General features: G+C 36.4%; 1 protein-coding gene across 1 annotated transcript in view; it reads right to left on the bottom strand.

Annotated features, from left to right (window-relative positions):
- Window positions 1-15524, bottom strand: part of CACNA1H (calcium voltage-gated channel subunit alpha1 H) — a 498677-nt gene that overhangs the window by 289156 nt on the left and 193997 nt on the right. Inside the window, exon 6 of the mRNA XM_053694739.1 lies at window positions 546-638. Coding sequence (XP_053550714.1) covers window positions 546-638 — 93 coding nt within the window. The remainder of the gene's footprint in view (window positions 1-545; window positions 639-15524) is intronic.

Here is a 15524-nt window from a genome sequence, read left to right as displayed (position 1 = left end):
GTTGTTTGCTGTTTTTTTTTTCTAACACAATCTGTTTTCTTTTTGTGTTTATTTTCATTGAACACATCTTTTTGTTTTGTTTTATTTTTAACTTAAGGACCACTGTTTTATATCTTTTTAACCACAACTTGAAAATAATTTCAGGTACTTAGGCAACAGCTATATCTATTTTTATTCAGCATTCATCATGACATTTAGAAGCACAACATAAATATTTATTTTTCTTTAAAACAGACTTTCTATTATTTACTCTAGTAGTGCCCTAATTAGGCAAATTCACCAAGGAGGTTGCAACATCATTCTGAAACAATTTAAGGAGATTTTTTTTTTGCTGTAATTTGCATTCTCTGACAGTTACACAGGAATCTTTAAAATGAAAATATTGTTTTTCCTGCCATGGAATCCCATGTTGGGAACAGGATTAATATTTTACAGACTTTCCCAGTGAAGAGCAAAAATAAACAAAATAACTACAGAATGTTTCCCTATTCCAACATCTGGTCAACAAATGCGCCAAAAACAAAGGCGTAAAATTGTATACTTACTATTATAAGTAGTATAAAATATATAAAATTGTAAAAAGAATGAGCATCCATGACAAAGTACATGATGTCGACCCAGCCTTCTAATGTAATCACCTAAAAGAGACAAAGAAAATTATCATTTAAATGTACTTTTATTTTAAGGGAGTAATAAACTTAGTAGAATAACACAATCAATAGTTGCATAATACAAAGACAAGAGCACTTAGTTTGAATTTCAAATGAGTAGTAATTTGTTTTTCTAACACATTTTAGAGTTAGTTAAATTTTTCTTCCCAGTGCATCATGTGACAGCCATCAGCCAATCACAAAATGCAAATAAGTATATTCTGTGAATTCTTGCACATGCTCAGTAGGAGCTGTTGCCTTGGAATGTGTGTGTATATAAAAAAAAGTGTGCACATTTAGATAATGGATGTGAATTGGAAAGTTGTTTAAAATTGTGTGTTCTATCTGAATCATGAAAGATTCATTTTGACTACTGTGCCTTTAACTGCTAAAAAAAATCTATATAATATTAAAGAGACATGGATATCAATATTAAACAAATTAGATTGAGAGTAAAATGTATAAAAAAAAAACCCTGTATTCTATATAGCATACTTAGTCAATCTCTGGTGTGTGCACGTGCCTTGAGAACTATGTAGTGGCAGTGTTTGCAACAATGTAATACATTTAGACATGTGCACTCTCCTGAGGGGTAAATTTGATTATACCACTCTATTTTTATTGTATATTTAATTATGCTCTATATCTGAATCAGGAAAGTTTAAAGGGACATATAAGAGCAAAAAGAAAATGTTATAATTTATTATTATTTATAATTGCACTATTGATTCCATATAACTTTGTCTTTAAGACCAGCAAACACATAGGTAAAGTAAGCTCAAGAGAAGCAATGCACTACTAGGAGCTAGCTGAACACGTCTGTTGAGCTAATGACAAGAGACAATCAGCCAGATTAGGAGTTTTGCATTATGGCTGGCTCGCTAATAACTTGTACGTTATTTTCACCGCTCACCTTTCATAGCACTGCTATTACAGGTTTGCAAAAACCCAGCTTGTTTGGGCGATATGGTTGCGTTGAGCTCCATTCCTCACCCAAATACAAGCGGTGTTTTGAAGTGCTCGTGCACGATTTCCCCATAGACATCAATGGGGAGAGCCAGCTAAAAAAAGCCTAACACCTGCAATCGAGTAAAGCTCCGTAACACAGCCCAATTGATGTCTATAGGGGAAAAAAATGTATGTTTAAACCTAACACCCTAACATAAACCCTGAGTCTAAACACCCCTAATCTGCTGCCCCTGACATCGCCAACACCTACATTACACTTATTAACCCCTAATCTTCTGCCCCCAACATCGCCGCCGTCACTATACTAAAGTTATTAACCCCTAAACCTCCAACATTACTAACACTAAATAAATATATTAACTCCTAACGTAACCCTAAGTCTAACCCTAACACCCCCTAACTTTAACATCTTGCGATGGTTGCTGAAGAATGAATTTTCCCATTAAATGACGTCATTCAAGATGGCGTCCCTTACATTCCGATTGGTTGATAGAATTCCATCAACCAATAGGAATTAAGGGGGGGGAATCCTATTGGCTGTTGCAATCAGCCAATAGGATTGAGCTTTCATCCTATTGGCTGATCCAATCAGCCAACAGGATTGAGCTCGCATTCAATTGGCTGATTTTGGCAGTTTAGTGTAGGCTAGGGGTTTTTTTTATTTTGGGGGGGGGCTCTTTTTAATTTTGATAGGGCTATTAGATTAGGAGTAATTAATTTTTATTTTTGATAATTTCTTTTTTTTATTTTGAGTAATTTAGTGTTGTTTTTTTTGTAATTTAGATAATTGTATTTTGTTAATTTAATTTATTTAATTTTATTGTAATGTTAGGTGTTAGTGTAACTCAGGTTAGCTTTTATTTTACAGGTAAATTTGTATTTATTTTAACTAGGTAGCTAGTAAATAGTTAATAATTATTTTCTAACTAGTATACCTAGTTAAAATAAATACAAACTTAGCTGTAAAGTAAAAATAAAACCTAAGATAGCTACAATGTAACTATTAGTTATATTGTAGCTAGCTTAGGTTTTATTTTATAGGTAAGTTTGTATTTAGTTTTAAATAGGAATTATTTAGGTAATAATAGTAGGTTTTATATAGATTCATTTTAATTATATTTAAGTTAGGGGGTGTTAGGGTTAGTTTTAGGGGTTAATAGGTTTAATATAGCGGCAGAGTGGGAGGACGGCAGATTAGGGGTTAATTATATTTAAATAGTGTTTTTGATGCGGGAGGGCAGCGGTTTAGGGGTAATAATTTTATTATAGTGGCGACGATGTCGGGGAGCAGCAGAATAGGGGTTAATACATTTTTTTAAATGGCGGCGATGTCCAGAGCAGCAGATTAGGGGTTGATAATTTTATTTTAGTGTTTGCGAAGTGGGAGGGCCTCGATTTAGGGGTTAATAGGTAGTTTATGTGTGTTAGTGTTCTTTGTAACACTTTAGTTATGAGTTTTATGCTACAGCGTTGTAACGTAAAACTCATAACTACTGACTTTAGATGGTGGTACGGATCTTGTCATTTTAGGCTGTAACGCTCACTTTTTGGCCTCACAGCAAAGCTTGTAATACCGACGCTATGGAAGTCCCATTGAAAAAGTAATTTTTTAAAAGTGCAGTACTGACCTTGCGTGACGGCCAAAAAGTGTGCGGTACAGCTATTCTGACAAGACTTGTAATAGCAGCGGTAGGGAAAAAGCATTGTTATGGGCCATAACGATGCTTTTTCACTCATAATGCCGAACTCGTAATCTGGCTAAATGTGTGTAGCCACCAATCACCAGCTATCTCCCAGTAGTGCAGCACTACCTAAGTTTGCTTTTAAACAAAGGATATACAAGAGAACAAAGTAAATTTGATGACAAAAGTGAATTTAAAAGTGTCTTAAAATTACATGTTCTGTCTGAATCTTAAAAGTTTAATTTCAACTTCATGTCCCATTATTTTAATATTATATTAGTAAATAGCTGGTTCTGTGGATCAGTTAGTCAGATACTGGGTATATAACAGTTTGTTATATTACACACAATCATTGGCGGCACATAAATAGTGACTTATTTATAACTGTCTCTAATTGCCCACAGCAGAGAAGGTAACCTAAGTTACAACATAGTTGCACCAATTGCTTTTGGACACTAAAACTTTACACTTATTTTGACAATATTTAAACAACCTGTGTGTGCATGTATCTGCCTATTACTGCCTGAGTGTGTGTGTGTATGCCTATCTATCCCTGCCTGTGTTTGTGTGTATTTACCTATTACTGCCTGAGTGTGTGTATGCTTATCTATCCCTGCCTGAGTGTGTGTGTGTGTATGCCTATCTATCCCTGTCTGTGTGTGTGTCTGCTATTACTGTGTGAGTGTGTGTGTGTGTATGCCTATCTATCCCTGCCTGTGTGTGAGTGTGTATGCCTATCTATCCCTGCCTATGTGTGTGCATTTGCCTGTGTGTGCATGTCTCTCTCTGTTACTGCCTGTGAGTGCATGCCCCTGTCTATTACTACCTGTGAGTGCATGTCTCTGTCTATTACTACCTGTTTGTGCATGTCTCTGTCTATTACTACCTGTTTGTGCATGTCTCTGTCTATTACTACCTGTTTGTGCATGTCTCTGTCTATTACTGCCTGTGTGTGCATGTATCTGTCTATTACTGCCTGTGTGTGCATGTATCTGTCTATTACTGTCTGTAAGTGCATGTCTCTGTCTATTACTGTCTGTGAGTGCATTTATCTGCCTATTACTGCCTGTGTGTAAATGTCTCTGTCTATTACTGTCTGTGAGTTCATGTCTCTGTCTATTACTGTCTGTGAGTGCATTTATCTGCCTATTACTGCCTGTGTGTAAATGTCTCTGTCTATTACTGTCTGTGAGTTCATGTCTCTGTCTATTACTGCCTGTGTGTGCATGTATCTGCCTATTACTGTTTGTGTGTGCATATCTCTGTCTGTTACTGCCTGTGTGTGCATGTCTCTGTCTGTTACTGCCTGTGTGTGCATGTATCTGTCTTTTACTGCCTGTGTGTGCATGTATCTGTCTAATACTACCTGTGTGTGCATGTATCTGTCTATTACTGTCTGTGTGTGCATATCTCTGTCTGTTACTGCCTGTCTGTGCATGTCTCTGTCTATTAAGCACACACAGGCAGTAAATTACTGCCTGTGTGTGCATGTCTCTGTCTATTACTGCCTGTGAGTGCATATCTCTGTCTATTACTGCTTGTGTGTATAGTATATTTGAAAAATAAACAGCTATTACAGTTCTTTATCACATTATTTATGTGCAAAAATCTCATAGACTTTAAAAAAAAAAAGTTATAACTTGTCTAAAAAAGTGTAATAGACCCCTAAATATGTTACAAATACACCCAGTGACATATTGCAATCCTTTAGAAAATCTTACCTGATGACTATTTTGCAAAGTTCAACTTTAAAGTCTATTGGAAGTTTTGTAGATACATTTTGGATAAAAATTTAAAGGGATTGATATGCGTTAAACAAATAAATATGCATAGCTATGAGAAAAGTATAGATATAATGGCAATTAGTAAAATATATAAAGATTAAGCAATATTGGTGATAAAAGTAAATTGGAAAGTTGTCTAAAATTATATTCCCTATTTAAATCATGAAAGTTTTTTTGGGACTTGACTGTCCCTTTAAGCACAGTAAATTTAAGCTGATGAAAATGTAGTTGAAAAAAAACTGCATCCAATTTTAAAGGAACATGAAACCCCAAAAATGTCCATCATGATTCAGATAAAGCATACCATTTAAACAACTTTCTAATGTATTTCTATTATCTAATTTGCTTAGTTTTCTTGGTATCCTTTGCTGAAAAGCATATCTAGGTAGGCTCAGAAGCTTGGAGAAGCTAGCTGCTGATTGGTGGCTGCACATATATCTATTGTTATTGGCTTACTGAGGTGTTCAGCTAGCTCCAAGCAGTGCATTACTGCTCCTTCAATAAAGGATACCAAGAGAATAAAGCAAAATTGATAACAAAAGTACCCTGGAAAGATGTTTAAAAATGTTTGTTCTAACAATCATAAAAGAGGTTTTATGTCCCTTTAATGTGCAAAATATTTATCTGAAAAAGAGATTTCATGCTGTAATATCTTTTAATCCAGTGTCATTTAAGGAATCGTTATTTTTTATTTGCAGTTAACAGAAAAATGTTTATATAACTGCTGTTTATTTTACATAGGACTACAAATAAACTAGCAGACTATTACATATAAATGGAATGTCATTTCTTTTTAGTGTAAAATAGCAAAGTTGTGTTTCTATATACAAACTATATCTCTAGTTATTAAAGGGGTATCAAATCTCAGTACAGCCTAGAATACTATGTTGCATGAAGGAAAGTTAAAAAAGAAATATATATATATATCTATACTATAATTGCGTTTGTAATGTCCGTCGCCGTCGGCAGTTGCGCATGCATCCTCAATGGAATGTTGGCAGCGCGAGGCCACAACGCGGAGATGTGGAGCGATGTTTCCAAATGTGGCGATCCTCGGAGGCGGCGATGGTCCTTGGCGGCGGTTCCCGGCAGCGTGGAGGTTCCTCTTCATGTGATCGCCCGCAGCACACTGAAGATAACATGCAAGGTACCCCATATTAATTGGGGTACCTTGCATTCCTATTGGCTGACATTTTCACATCAGCCAATAGGATGAGAGCAAGTGAAATCTTATTGGCTGTTGAACAGCCAAGAGGATGAGATCAAGTGAAATCCTATTGGCTGTTCACCAAATAATAAGATTTTACTTGCTCTCGTCCTATTGCCTGATGTGAAAATGTCAGTCATTAGGAATGCAAGGTACCCCAATAAATATGGGGTACCTTGCATTTAATCTTCAGTGTGCGGTGGACGATCGCATGAAAGGCAACCTCCACGCCGCCGCGGAGCACCACTGCCGGGAACTGCCGCCAAGGACCATCGCCGCCTCTGAGGATCACCACATCTGGAAACACCACTCCGCACCGCCTTCACTGTGGATGAAGATGATGGACCCGTCTGGAAGAAGATCTTCTCCGCCGGACTTCAGGACCTGTGAGTATCTATTTGGGGCTTTAGTGTTAGGTTTTTTAAAAAATGTTTTTTTTTTATTTTATTAACTTTTTGGGGGGCAATTTGTAAAAGAGCTGAATGCCCTTTTAAAGGCAATGCCCATCCAAATGCAATTTTCATGGCAATGGGTAGTTTAGTTTTTTTTAGTGTTAGGTTTTTTTATTTTGGGGGGTTTGGTGGGTGGGGGGATTTTACTGTTAGAGGGGACTTGGTGTATTTTGGATGTAAAAGAGCTGATTATCTTGGGGCAATGCCCTGCAAAAAGCCCGTTTTAAGGGCTACTGGTAGTTTATTCTTAGATTAGGGGGTGTTTTTATTTTGGTGGGCTTTTTATTTTCATATGGATTAGGTTTAATTTTTTTAAATTTGGCAATTTGATTTTATATTTTCTGTAATGTTAGTCTTTTTTTATTTTTTTTGTAAACTTAGCTTTTTTTTATTTTTTGTAACTTTAGAATTTATTAGTTTAGGTAATTTGGGTTAAGTTAGGGGGTGTTAGGTTAGGGGGTGTTAGGTTAGGGTGCTTAGTTATTTAATTAGTTATTTGCGTTGTTGATTTTGGCGGTTTAAGGGGTTAATAAGTTAATTAGGTTTTTTGTGGTTTAGGGGTTAATAGGGCAATTAGGTTGATTGCGATGTGAGGGGTTTTGCAGTTTAGGGGTTAATAGGTTAATTAGGTTTATTGTGATGTGGGGGTTTTAAAGTAGACATCATTTAAAGAGAAGAAATTTTTAATTTATTTAGGACAGTAGTTTGTCCAAATAGAGTGTGGCTATATCTGTAGTTTATTATATAGAAAATATTTTTGATACATTTAAGACAGTAGTCAATTAAAATTATAGTATTGCTACACCTGTAGCTTAAATATTTATATAAAAGAAGAGTTACAAAATACGTTGTTTCTACATTTTGTTTTAATTCTCTGAGAACACTCTAATGCTGATTAGTAAATATGATTTGTGAAGTGTACACAGAGAATACTATTTACCAACGGGCATCTACATATGGCGCCAATACAAATACAAGTTATTTTTTCCATTTTTTAATGACTTCACAAAGCCTATGAAAAATAACATTCTAATAAATAAAGATTATATAATAACATAAATCACTAACTAGCGCTACAGAATTTGAGGGCTCTATACAAATAAATGATAATAATAAATGATAATAAAATATTAATACGTACATTAAAAAAACTCACAGGAGCAAATTAAAGAGAGAGAAACATCAAAAAGAATAAGAAATGTAATGCAAACCACTCATTCAGTCCTCGCCCCCTGCTCTCAAAAAAGCTATTGAACCATTTAGCGCTGCGGAATCTGTTGGCGCTCTACAAATAACCGATAATAATATGGCCCGTCAATCACAGAGATGCAAATTTAGGGTGATTTATCTCTACTGTTACTAAGGTAGTGGAAACAATAAGAAACTGGAACTGCTTTTTAAATTTGTGGTTGCAAACTAACTCCTGCCAGCCTGCTCTGCAAGCTGTCAGGAGCGGCGATAGGTTGAAACGCGTTAACAGGTTACATTTTTGGTAAGTTACATTTTAATTGTACTTACCTGTATTAGACTTATTGCACTATGTGGTGTTTTTTTTTTTACAGTGTATGTTTCCTGGTCTATCTTATATATTCAGGAAATGGTTAATGTGGAATTTATGTTAAAGATCATCTGCTGACATATCTGCAAACTGTTCCTATATGGATTGTGTATTATATGTCCAGGGGATTGAGAAATTTATCTGGACTTTTATCTTATGAACTTTCCATTTTTATTTTGTATTGATTTTGAAAATATGTAATTTTAGTATTATTTTGATATGTTATTGGCTAGATTTGTCCCCAAATCATTTATGATTGTAATTTATAATAATACATGTTTTAATAGTCTCCTGTCTCCATATCATTCTTTAGCCTTGAGCACAACTTTTTCTAGATAAAACAGATTTATTTTTTTCCTTCAAGGGTTAAGGAGGTTTTATAGGTTTCTTTGTATCAGTACTGTGAGCGACTTATCTACTATTATATTGTGGTTGATAAATTTCCCTCTTATTGTATTTGAAATTTACTGATTTGCACTTCAATTTATAATGTGCTTGAGATAATTATAGGAAAATAACTTACAAATCCTACTTCAAATTAAGAAGAAACAACAAACCTTCCAACCATCTCAGATCCTGCAGGATTACCATGTATTAGGAGATCCGATCACTGTCCTGTCCATCTCAGTTCCTGTGGGACTGTCATGTATTAGGTGATCTGGCCACTGTCCTGCTCATCTCAATCTTGTGGTATTGTCATGTATTAGGTGATCTGGTCACTGTCATCTCAGATCCTGCAGGATTGTCGCGTATTAGGTCATCTAGTCACTGTCCTGCCCATTTTAGATCCTGTGGGATTGTCATGCATTAGGTAATCTGGTCACTGTCCTGCCCGTCTCAGATGCTGAAGGATTGTCATGTATTAGGTGATCTGGCCATTGTCCTGCTCGTCTCAATCTTGTGGTATTGTTATGTATTAGGTGATCTGGTCACTGTCATCTCAGATCTTGCAGGATTGTCATGTATTAGGTCATCTAGTCACTGTCCTGCCCATCTTAGATCCTGTGGGATTGTCATGCATTAGGTAATCTGGTCACTGTCCTGCCTGTCTCAATCTTGTGGGATTGTCATGTATTAGGTAATCTGGTTACTGTCATCTCCAATCCTGCAGGATTGTCAGGTATTATGTGATCTGGCCATTGTCGTCTCTGATCGTGCAGGATTGTCACGTATTAGGTGATCTGGTCACTGTCATCTCCGATCCTGTAGGATTGTCATGTATTAGGTGATCTGGCCACTGTCATCTCTGATCCTGCAGGATTGTCAGGTATTATGTGATCTGGCCATTGTCGTCTCTGATCGTGCAGGATTGTCACGTATTAGGTGATCTGGTCACTGTCATCTCCGATCCTGTAGGATTGTCATGTATTAGGTGATCTGGCCACTGTCGTCTCCGATCCTGCAGGATTGTCATGTATTAAGTCATCTAGTCACTGTTGTCTCAGATCCTGCAGGAATGTCATGTATTAGGTGATCTGGCCACTGTCCTGCCTGTCTTAATCTTGTGGGATTGTCATGTATTAGATGATTTGATCACTGTCCTGCCCATCAAAGATCCTGAAGGATTGTCATGTATTAGGTGATCTGGCCACTGTCTTGCCCATCTCAGATCCTACAGGATTGTCATGTATTAGGAGATCTGGTTACTGTCCTGTCAATATCAGATCCTGTGGGATTGCCATGTATTAGGTGATCTGGTCACTGTCATCTTAGATCCTGCAGGATTGTCACGTATTAGGTAATCTAGTCACTTTCCTGCCCATTTTAGATCCTGTGGGATTGTCATGCATTAGATAATCTGGTTCTGCCTGTCTCAATCATGCAGCAATGTCATGTGATATGGCCACTGTCATCTCTGATCCTGCAGGATTGTCATGTATTAGGTGATCTGGCCACTGTCATCTCCGATCCTGCAGGATTGTCATGTATTAGGCGATCTGGTCACTGTCATCTCCGATCCTGTAGGATTGTCATGTATTAGGTGATCTGGCCACTGTCGTCTCTGATTCTGCAGGATTAGGTAATCTAGTCACTGTTGTCTCAGATCCTGCAGAATTGTCATGTATTAGGTGATGTGGCCACTGCCATTTCAGATCCTGCAGGACTGTCATGTATTAGGTGATCTGGCCACTGTCCTGCCCATCTTAATCTTGTAGGATTGTCATGTATTAGATGATTTGATCACTGTCCTGCTCATCAAAGATCCTGAAGCATTGTCATGTATTAGGTGATCTGGCCACTGTCCCGTCCATCTCAATCTTGTGGGATTGTCATGTATTAGGTGATCTGGTCACTGTCATCTCCGATCCTGTAGGGTTGTCATGTATTAAGTGATATGGTAACTGTACTGCCAGTCTCAGATTATGTGGGTAACGTAAATTTCCTGAATTCCAGAATTCCAATGGCATACAGATGACCATTATTCGAGATGAATTTGCTTTTTTTTACTTAGCAAACAGTAATGTATTTTGGAATGGTACCACCATTTTTACACATATTAATATTTAACTAAATTATTATGACTTACGATAAAGTCTGGAGGGAAATCTGGCATCCACATCTGAAGTATTTCTAGTAACACAGGATGCTTTTGTGTATAAATATGTGAATCATTTTTCTAACAATCAATCATTTTTTCCAAAAGCAAAGAACCGTTTATCATCATGTAATTTTTTTCTTTCTTTTTTTGCACAGAAACATTAGCCTCTGTTACCTACAATGGCCCAGGTTACAAGTGCAGCTCGATTGATAGTGCTGAGTGCAGGCTGCGTTGTCTATATCCCAGGACTGCACTATGCACGCAATCTGGTTTACGAGTCCATGGTAAAACAGAATTACCAGAGAATGTTTAGAGCAGGCAACATCTCTTTCAAAGCTGCGCTAAAAATTATTTAGCACTTAGTGCTATGGCGCGGTCGGGCCGGGCTGTGACTATACAGCTGGCCCGATGCGCTGACTAAAAATAACAGACCTGCTCAGCAGAGAGCAGAGAGCGGGTCTGTAAAAGCACCATATTTTTAGCAAATTAAAAGGTAAAAAATGCGTTTATGGCTATAGCACCTAAATAATGTTATATAATTCTGCACTATGTGCAGAATTATATAACATTATTTTTAAGGTTTACTGTCCCTTTAAGCTCAGCTCAGTAACTTTGAGAAAAGTAAAGGAACAAGGTTATTTAGAATGCTCAATATATTCTGAATTTAAATAAAGTCTACAAATATTACCTGTTATAATATGATAGAGGTGGTGGTACACAGTACCGGTGAGTGCCTCCACAACAAAAGCCCTGTATATATACAAGTATATATATATATATTTTAAAAAAACTTCTAAGTGAAGAACACTGGTATTTCAAGTATTTCTTAACACATCTTTGCTTTAGCACACTTTTGGGTTAGCAGGCGAGTGAAAGTCTTTTCAGGGTTTTGTAGTGTGCCCCATAGAAGTCTATGGGGAAAGGGAATTATAGATATAAATACTTATAGAAGTGCTCTAACAGGAACAAACAATGGCTCAATAACTTGCTAGCTTGTTCTATGGCGAGTTACCCCCTGGGAGCAGCCTAGGGATCAGTTCAGCCCCAAAATACCATGCAACCCCCTCTGAAAAAGAAATATGGCAACCCCAGATGATCGCTCCGGTCTTCTTTGGGCCTCATCAGTGAGGTATAATAATTTAGAAGAGAGAAAGAACAGAGGCATTAATATGGCACACTTGGGGGGATTGTCCTCTCATGCATGAAGGGTAGGTGATTCAGTTGTGTTGAGAAGTGTATTAATTAAAACTTAACATTTATTATATAAGTTAATAAAATAGTATCAATGTTGTGGACCATGCCACTTTTAAATAAAAAATGCATTTCATCAAGTAATGTTCCACTCTAAGTAGGTGCCCAAAATAAGGGCCAACAAGAGTTACCTATAGTTATATAAATTTTAAGTTAAGCTGATACCCGGTAAACTATATTTTAACACAAATTACAAGAGAGCAGCAGTGCGAACGGCCTGGAATTGCGCAGCCTAGCTGGTGATAAGAGGAGTGTGGAGACTGACAATATTTGAACTAGCTACTACAGGCAATAGAAATATATCAGATAATAGTAAACGTCTCCTACACTTTCATCTAAGCTCGCTGCGGTCCCTAACTGAATCTATAGTGGAGCATTATTTTATTTACCCTGGTGTAATATACCTTAACTTAATTTTGTGGTTGATAGGAGGTTACTCCTATAACAGAGAGCATACAGTGCTACTATATTTTATTATTTTTCTTATAGCTATTTTCTTTCTTTTCTAACATTACTTGATGAAATGCATTTTTTATTTAAAAGTGGCATGGTCCACAACATTGATACTATTTTATTAACTTATATAATAAATGTTAAGTTTTAATTAATACATTTCTCAACACAACTGAATCACCTACCCTTCATGCATGAGAGGACAATCCCCCCAAGTGTGCCATATTAATGCCTCTGTTCTTTCTCTCTTCTAAATTATTATACATTTGGCATTAGGCACTACCTTATCCTATACGTAGGCTTATTTGGTTTGAGAGTTGTCACCTCCAGTTCTTTCCCACCTCTCCCTTCAGGTTAAAAGGAATTTTTCTATACTCATCAGTGAGGTGTAGCTGTATTCCTCTATGCACATTGGGCAATGAGTCCACATCTGGTTCTTCCATCACCCTTAACTACCATGATGTACTCTGTACATCGCTTGTCGTGAAGTTTTTTTTGGTTATAATAGTGCTGGTCCTGGCGCTTGCGGCAGGACCACGCAATTATACCCTCCCTCCAGCTGGCCACCGGAAATATCACTATTTAAAATGCAAATCCCCATAGAAAGACCAGCGACATACAGGGTACATCGCTGATCCTTGAGGGGTTACAGAGATTTCCGCAGGGACATAATACAAATACATACAGAAAGAGAACCACTCTCTCAGGAAAACTCTCAAGGTGTTTACTGTCCCTTTAACATGTGCAAGTCCTGTTTTACTAATAACATTCCAAATCTTCTAGACCTAACAACACATTTACAAGCCCATTTTTCCCTTCAAATTCCAAAGGACTTCATAAAACCTCAGACAGCACTTTTCAACTTATTATCAAGAACACCCAAAAGATTTTGAATGCAACATTTTGTTACGTATGTTCAAATAACATTAATATATCATCCGCCATATTGGATGACGTTAGGAAACATCACCAAACAAATACAAACACTTAAAGTAAAAACATTAATAATAAGCACCTTTGTTCTAATAAAATAAGATAAATCAATAACCCAACACACTACTGATCATGCCCCAGTTGAAATCCCTTACTAAGACAAACACACATATCGCTATGGTTTTGTACCTCAGCAGGTTAATTGTACATTTGTCACCCAACCCTAAAAAATCACCATTTTGTTTGTTATAAACTGTGAGCATTTGATTTTTGGGTTATGAAACATCAGAAGCATTTTAGAATTGTGATCAATGTATAAAGACACTGACAATATTGTCCAACGCTCCTTAATCATTATCTGCTAAAAAGAAACTAAATATTGTGCTTAAAGGGACATGAAACCCCAAAATTTTCTTTCATGATTCAGATACATAATACAATTTTAGACAACTTTCCAATTTACTTCTATTATTTAGTTTGCTTCCTTCTCTTGTTATCCTTTGCTGACAAGTTTATCTAGGTAAGCTCAGGGGAGCAGCAAAGAACCTAGGTTCTAGCTGCTGATTGGTGGCTGCATATATATACCGATTGTCATTGGCTCACACATGTGTTCAGTTAGAAACCAGTAGTGCAATGCTGCTCCTTCAACAAATGATACCAAGAGAATGAAACAAATTAGATTATAGAAGTAAATTAGAAAGTTGTTTAAAATTGTATTCTCTATCTGAATCATGAAAGAAATGTTCTGGGTTTCATGTCCCTTTAACCCTCTGCAACCCTGAAAAAAGTGAAAAATAAATAAATAAAAATACTATGCAGAATTAAACCATTTTATATATATATATATATATATATATATATATATATATATATATATATATATATATATACAAAGTGCAAACATGACGCTCCTTTAATTTGAGTTCTTTTTAAAATGAATTATGGACAAAGGTTTCTGATTTTTACTGGGATCACTAAATTCTGCTGCATCCATGGCAGATAAACCTGGTTCCTATAGGATGCGGTATGCTTGCCACCTCAGCCATATTATCTGGACAGTTATACATGGTGTAGGGCGGGCGGAAGGTTAACATGGCTGAGGTGGCTACCCTGTCACTATGGAAACCTAAGCGCAGACCCCTCACTCTTTCTGCTAAAATTAGAAATCAATGCTGGTTCTGAGAACTGAGCCTGAGATTTGGTTCTATCTTTTTCAGATCCCCTGACTTTTCTCAGACCTTTCATATAAATAGTGATGCAGAAAATGTTATTGTGATACTTGCCGGAAAAGTCAGAGGGTGTTCAGACTTAGCAATACACCAACCAATCTCCCTCCTTACATGTAATGCGCAGCCAAAGGGTTAATACTATACTTGTTTTGTCACGAATACACATTCATGAGAAAATTCGGATTTTGATTTTAATAAAACAATATCCGAATGAACGTACAAAGAATATTAAAGGGACACTGAACCCAAATTTTTTCTTTCATGATTCAGATAGAGCATGCAATTTTAAACAACTTTCTAATTTACTCCTATTATCAATTTTTCTTCGTTCTCTTGCTACCTTTATTTGAAAAAGAAGGCATCTAAGCTAAAAAGTCAGATAATTTTTGGTTCAGACTCTGGAAAGCACTTGTTTATTGGTGGGTGAATTAATACACCAATCATCAAGAACAACCCAGGTTGCTCACCAAAAATGGTCCGGCATCTAAACTTACATTCTTGCTTTTCAAATAAAGATTTCAAGAGAATGAAGAAAATCTGATAATAGGAGTAAATTAGAAAGTTGCATAAAATTACATGCTCTATCTGAATCACAAAAGAAAAAAATTGGATTCAGTGTCCCTTTAAAGAAAATGAAAAAAATACTGCCGAAAATCATTAGTATTTATAAATTTCCTTTAATTTGTTTAAAGGGGTTAATTATACTTACCTTAACACACTCTGGACAGCACGCTAACCTGACTCTTCTTGCAAGAGCCCCGCCATGAATTTAAATGTTTAACTAAAATTCAGTAATTGTTTTGTTTTAAAAAACGAA

The sequence above is a fragment of the Bombina bombina genome, chromosome 11 (assembly GCF_027579735.1).
Source record: "Bombina bombina isolate aBomBom1 chromosome 11, aBomBom1.pri, whole genome shotgun sequence".
Classification (NCBI taxonomy): Eukaryota; Metazoa; Chordata; class Amphibia; order Anura; family Bombinatoridae; genus Bombina; species Bombina bombina.
Note: the sequence above shows the minus strand (reverse complement) of the source record. Positions and strands in the feature narration are given on the sequence as shown.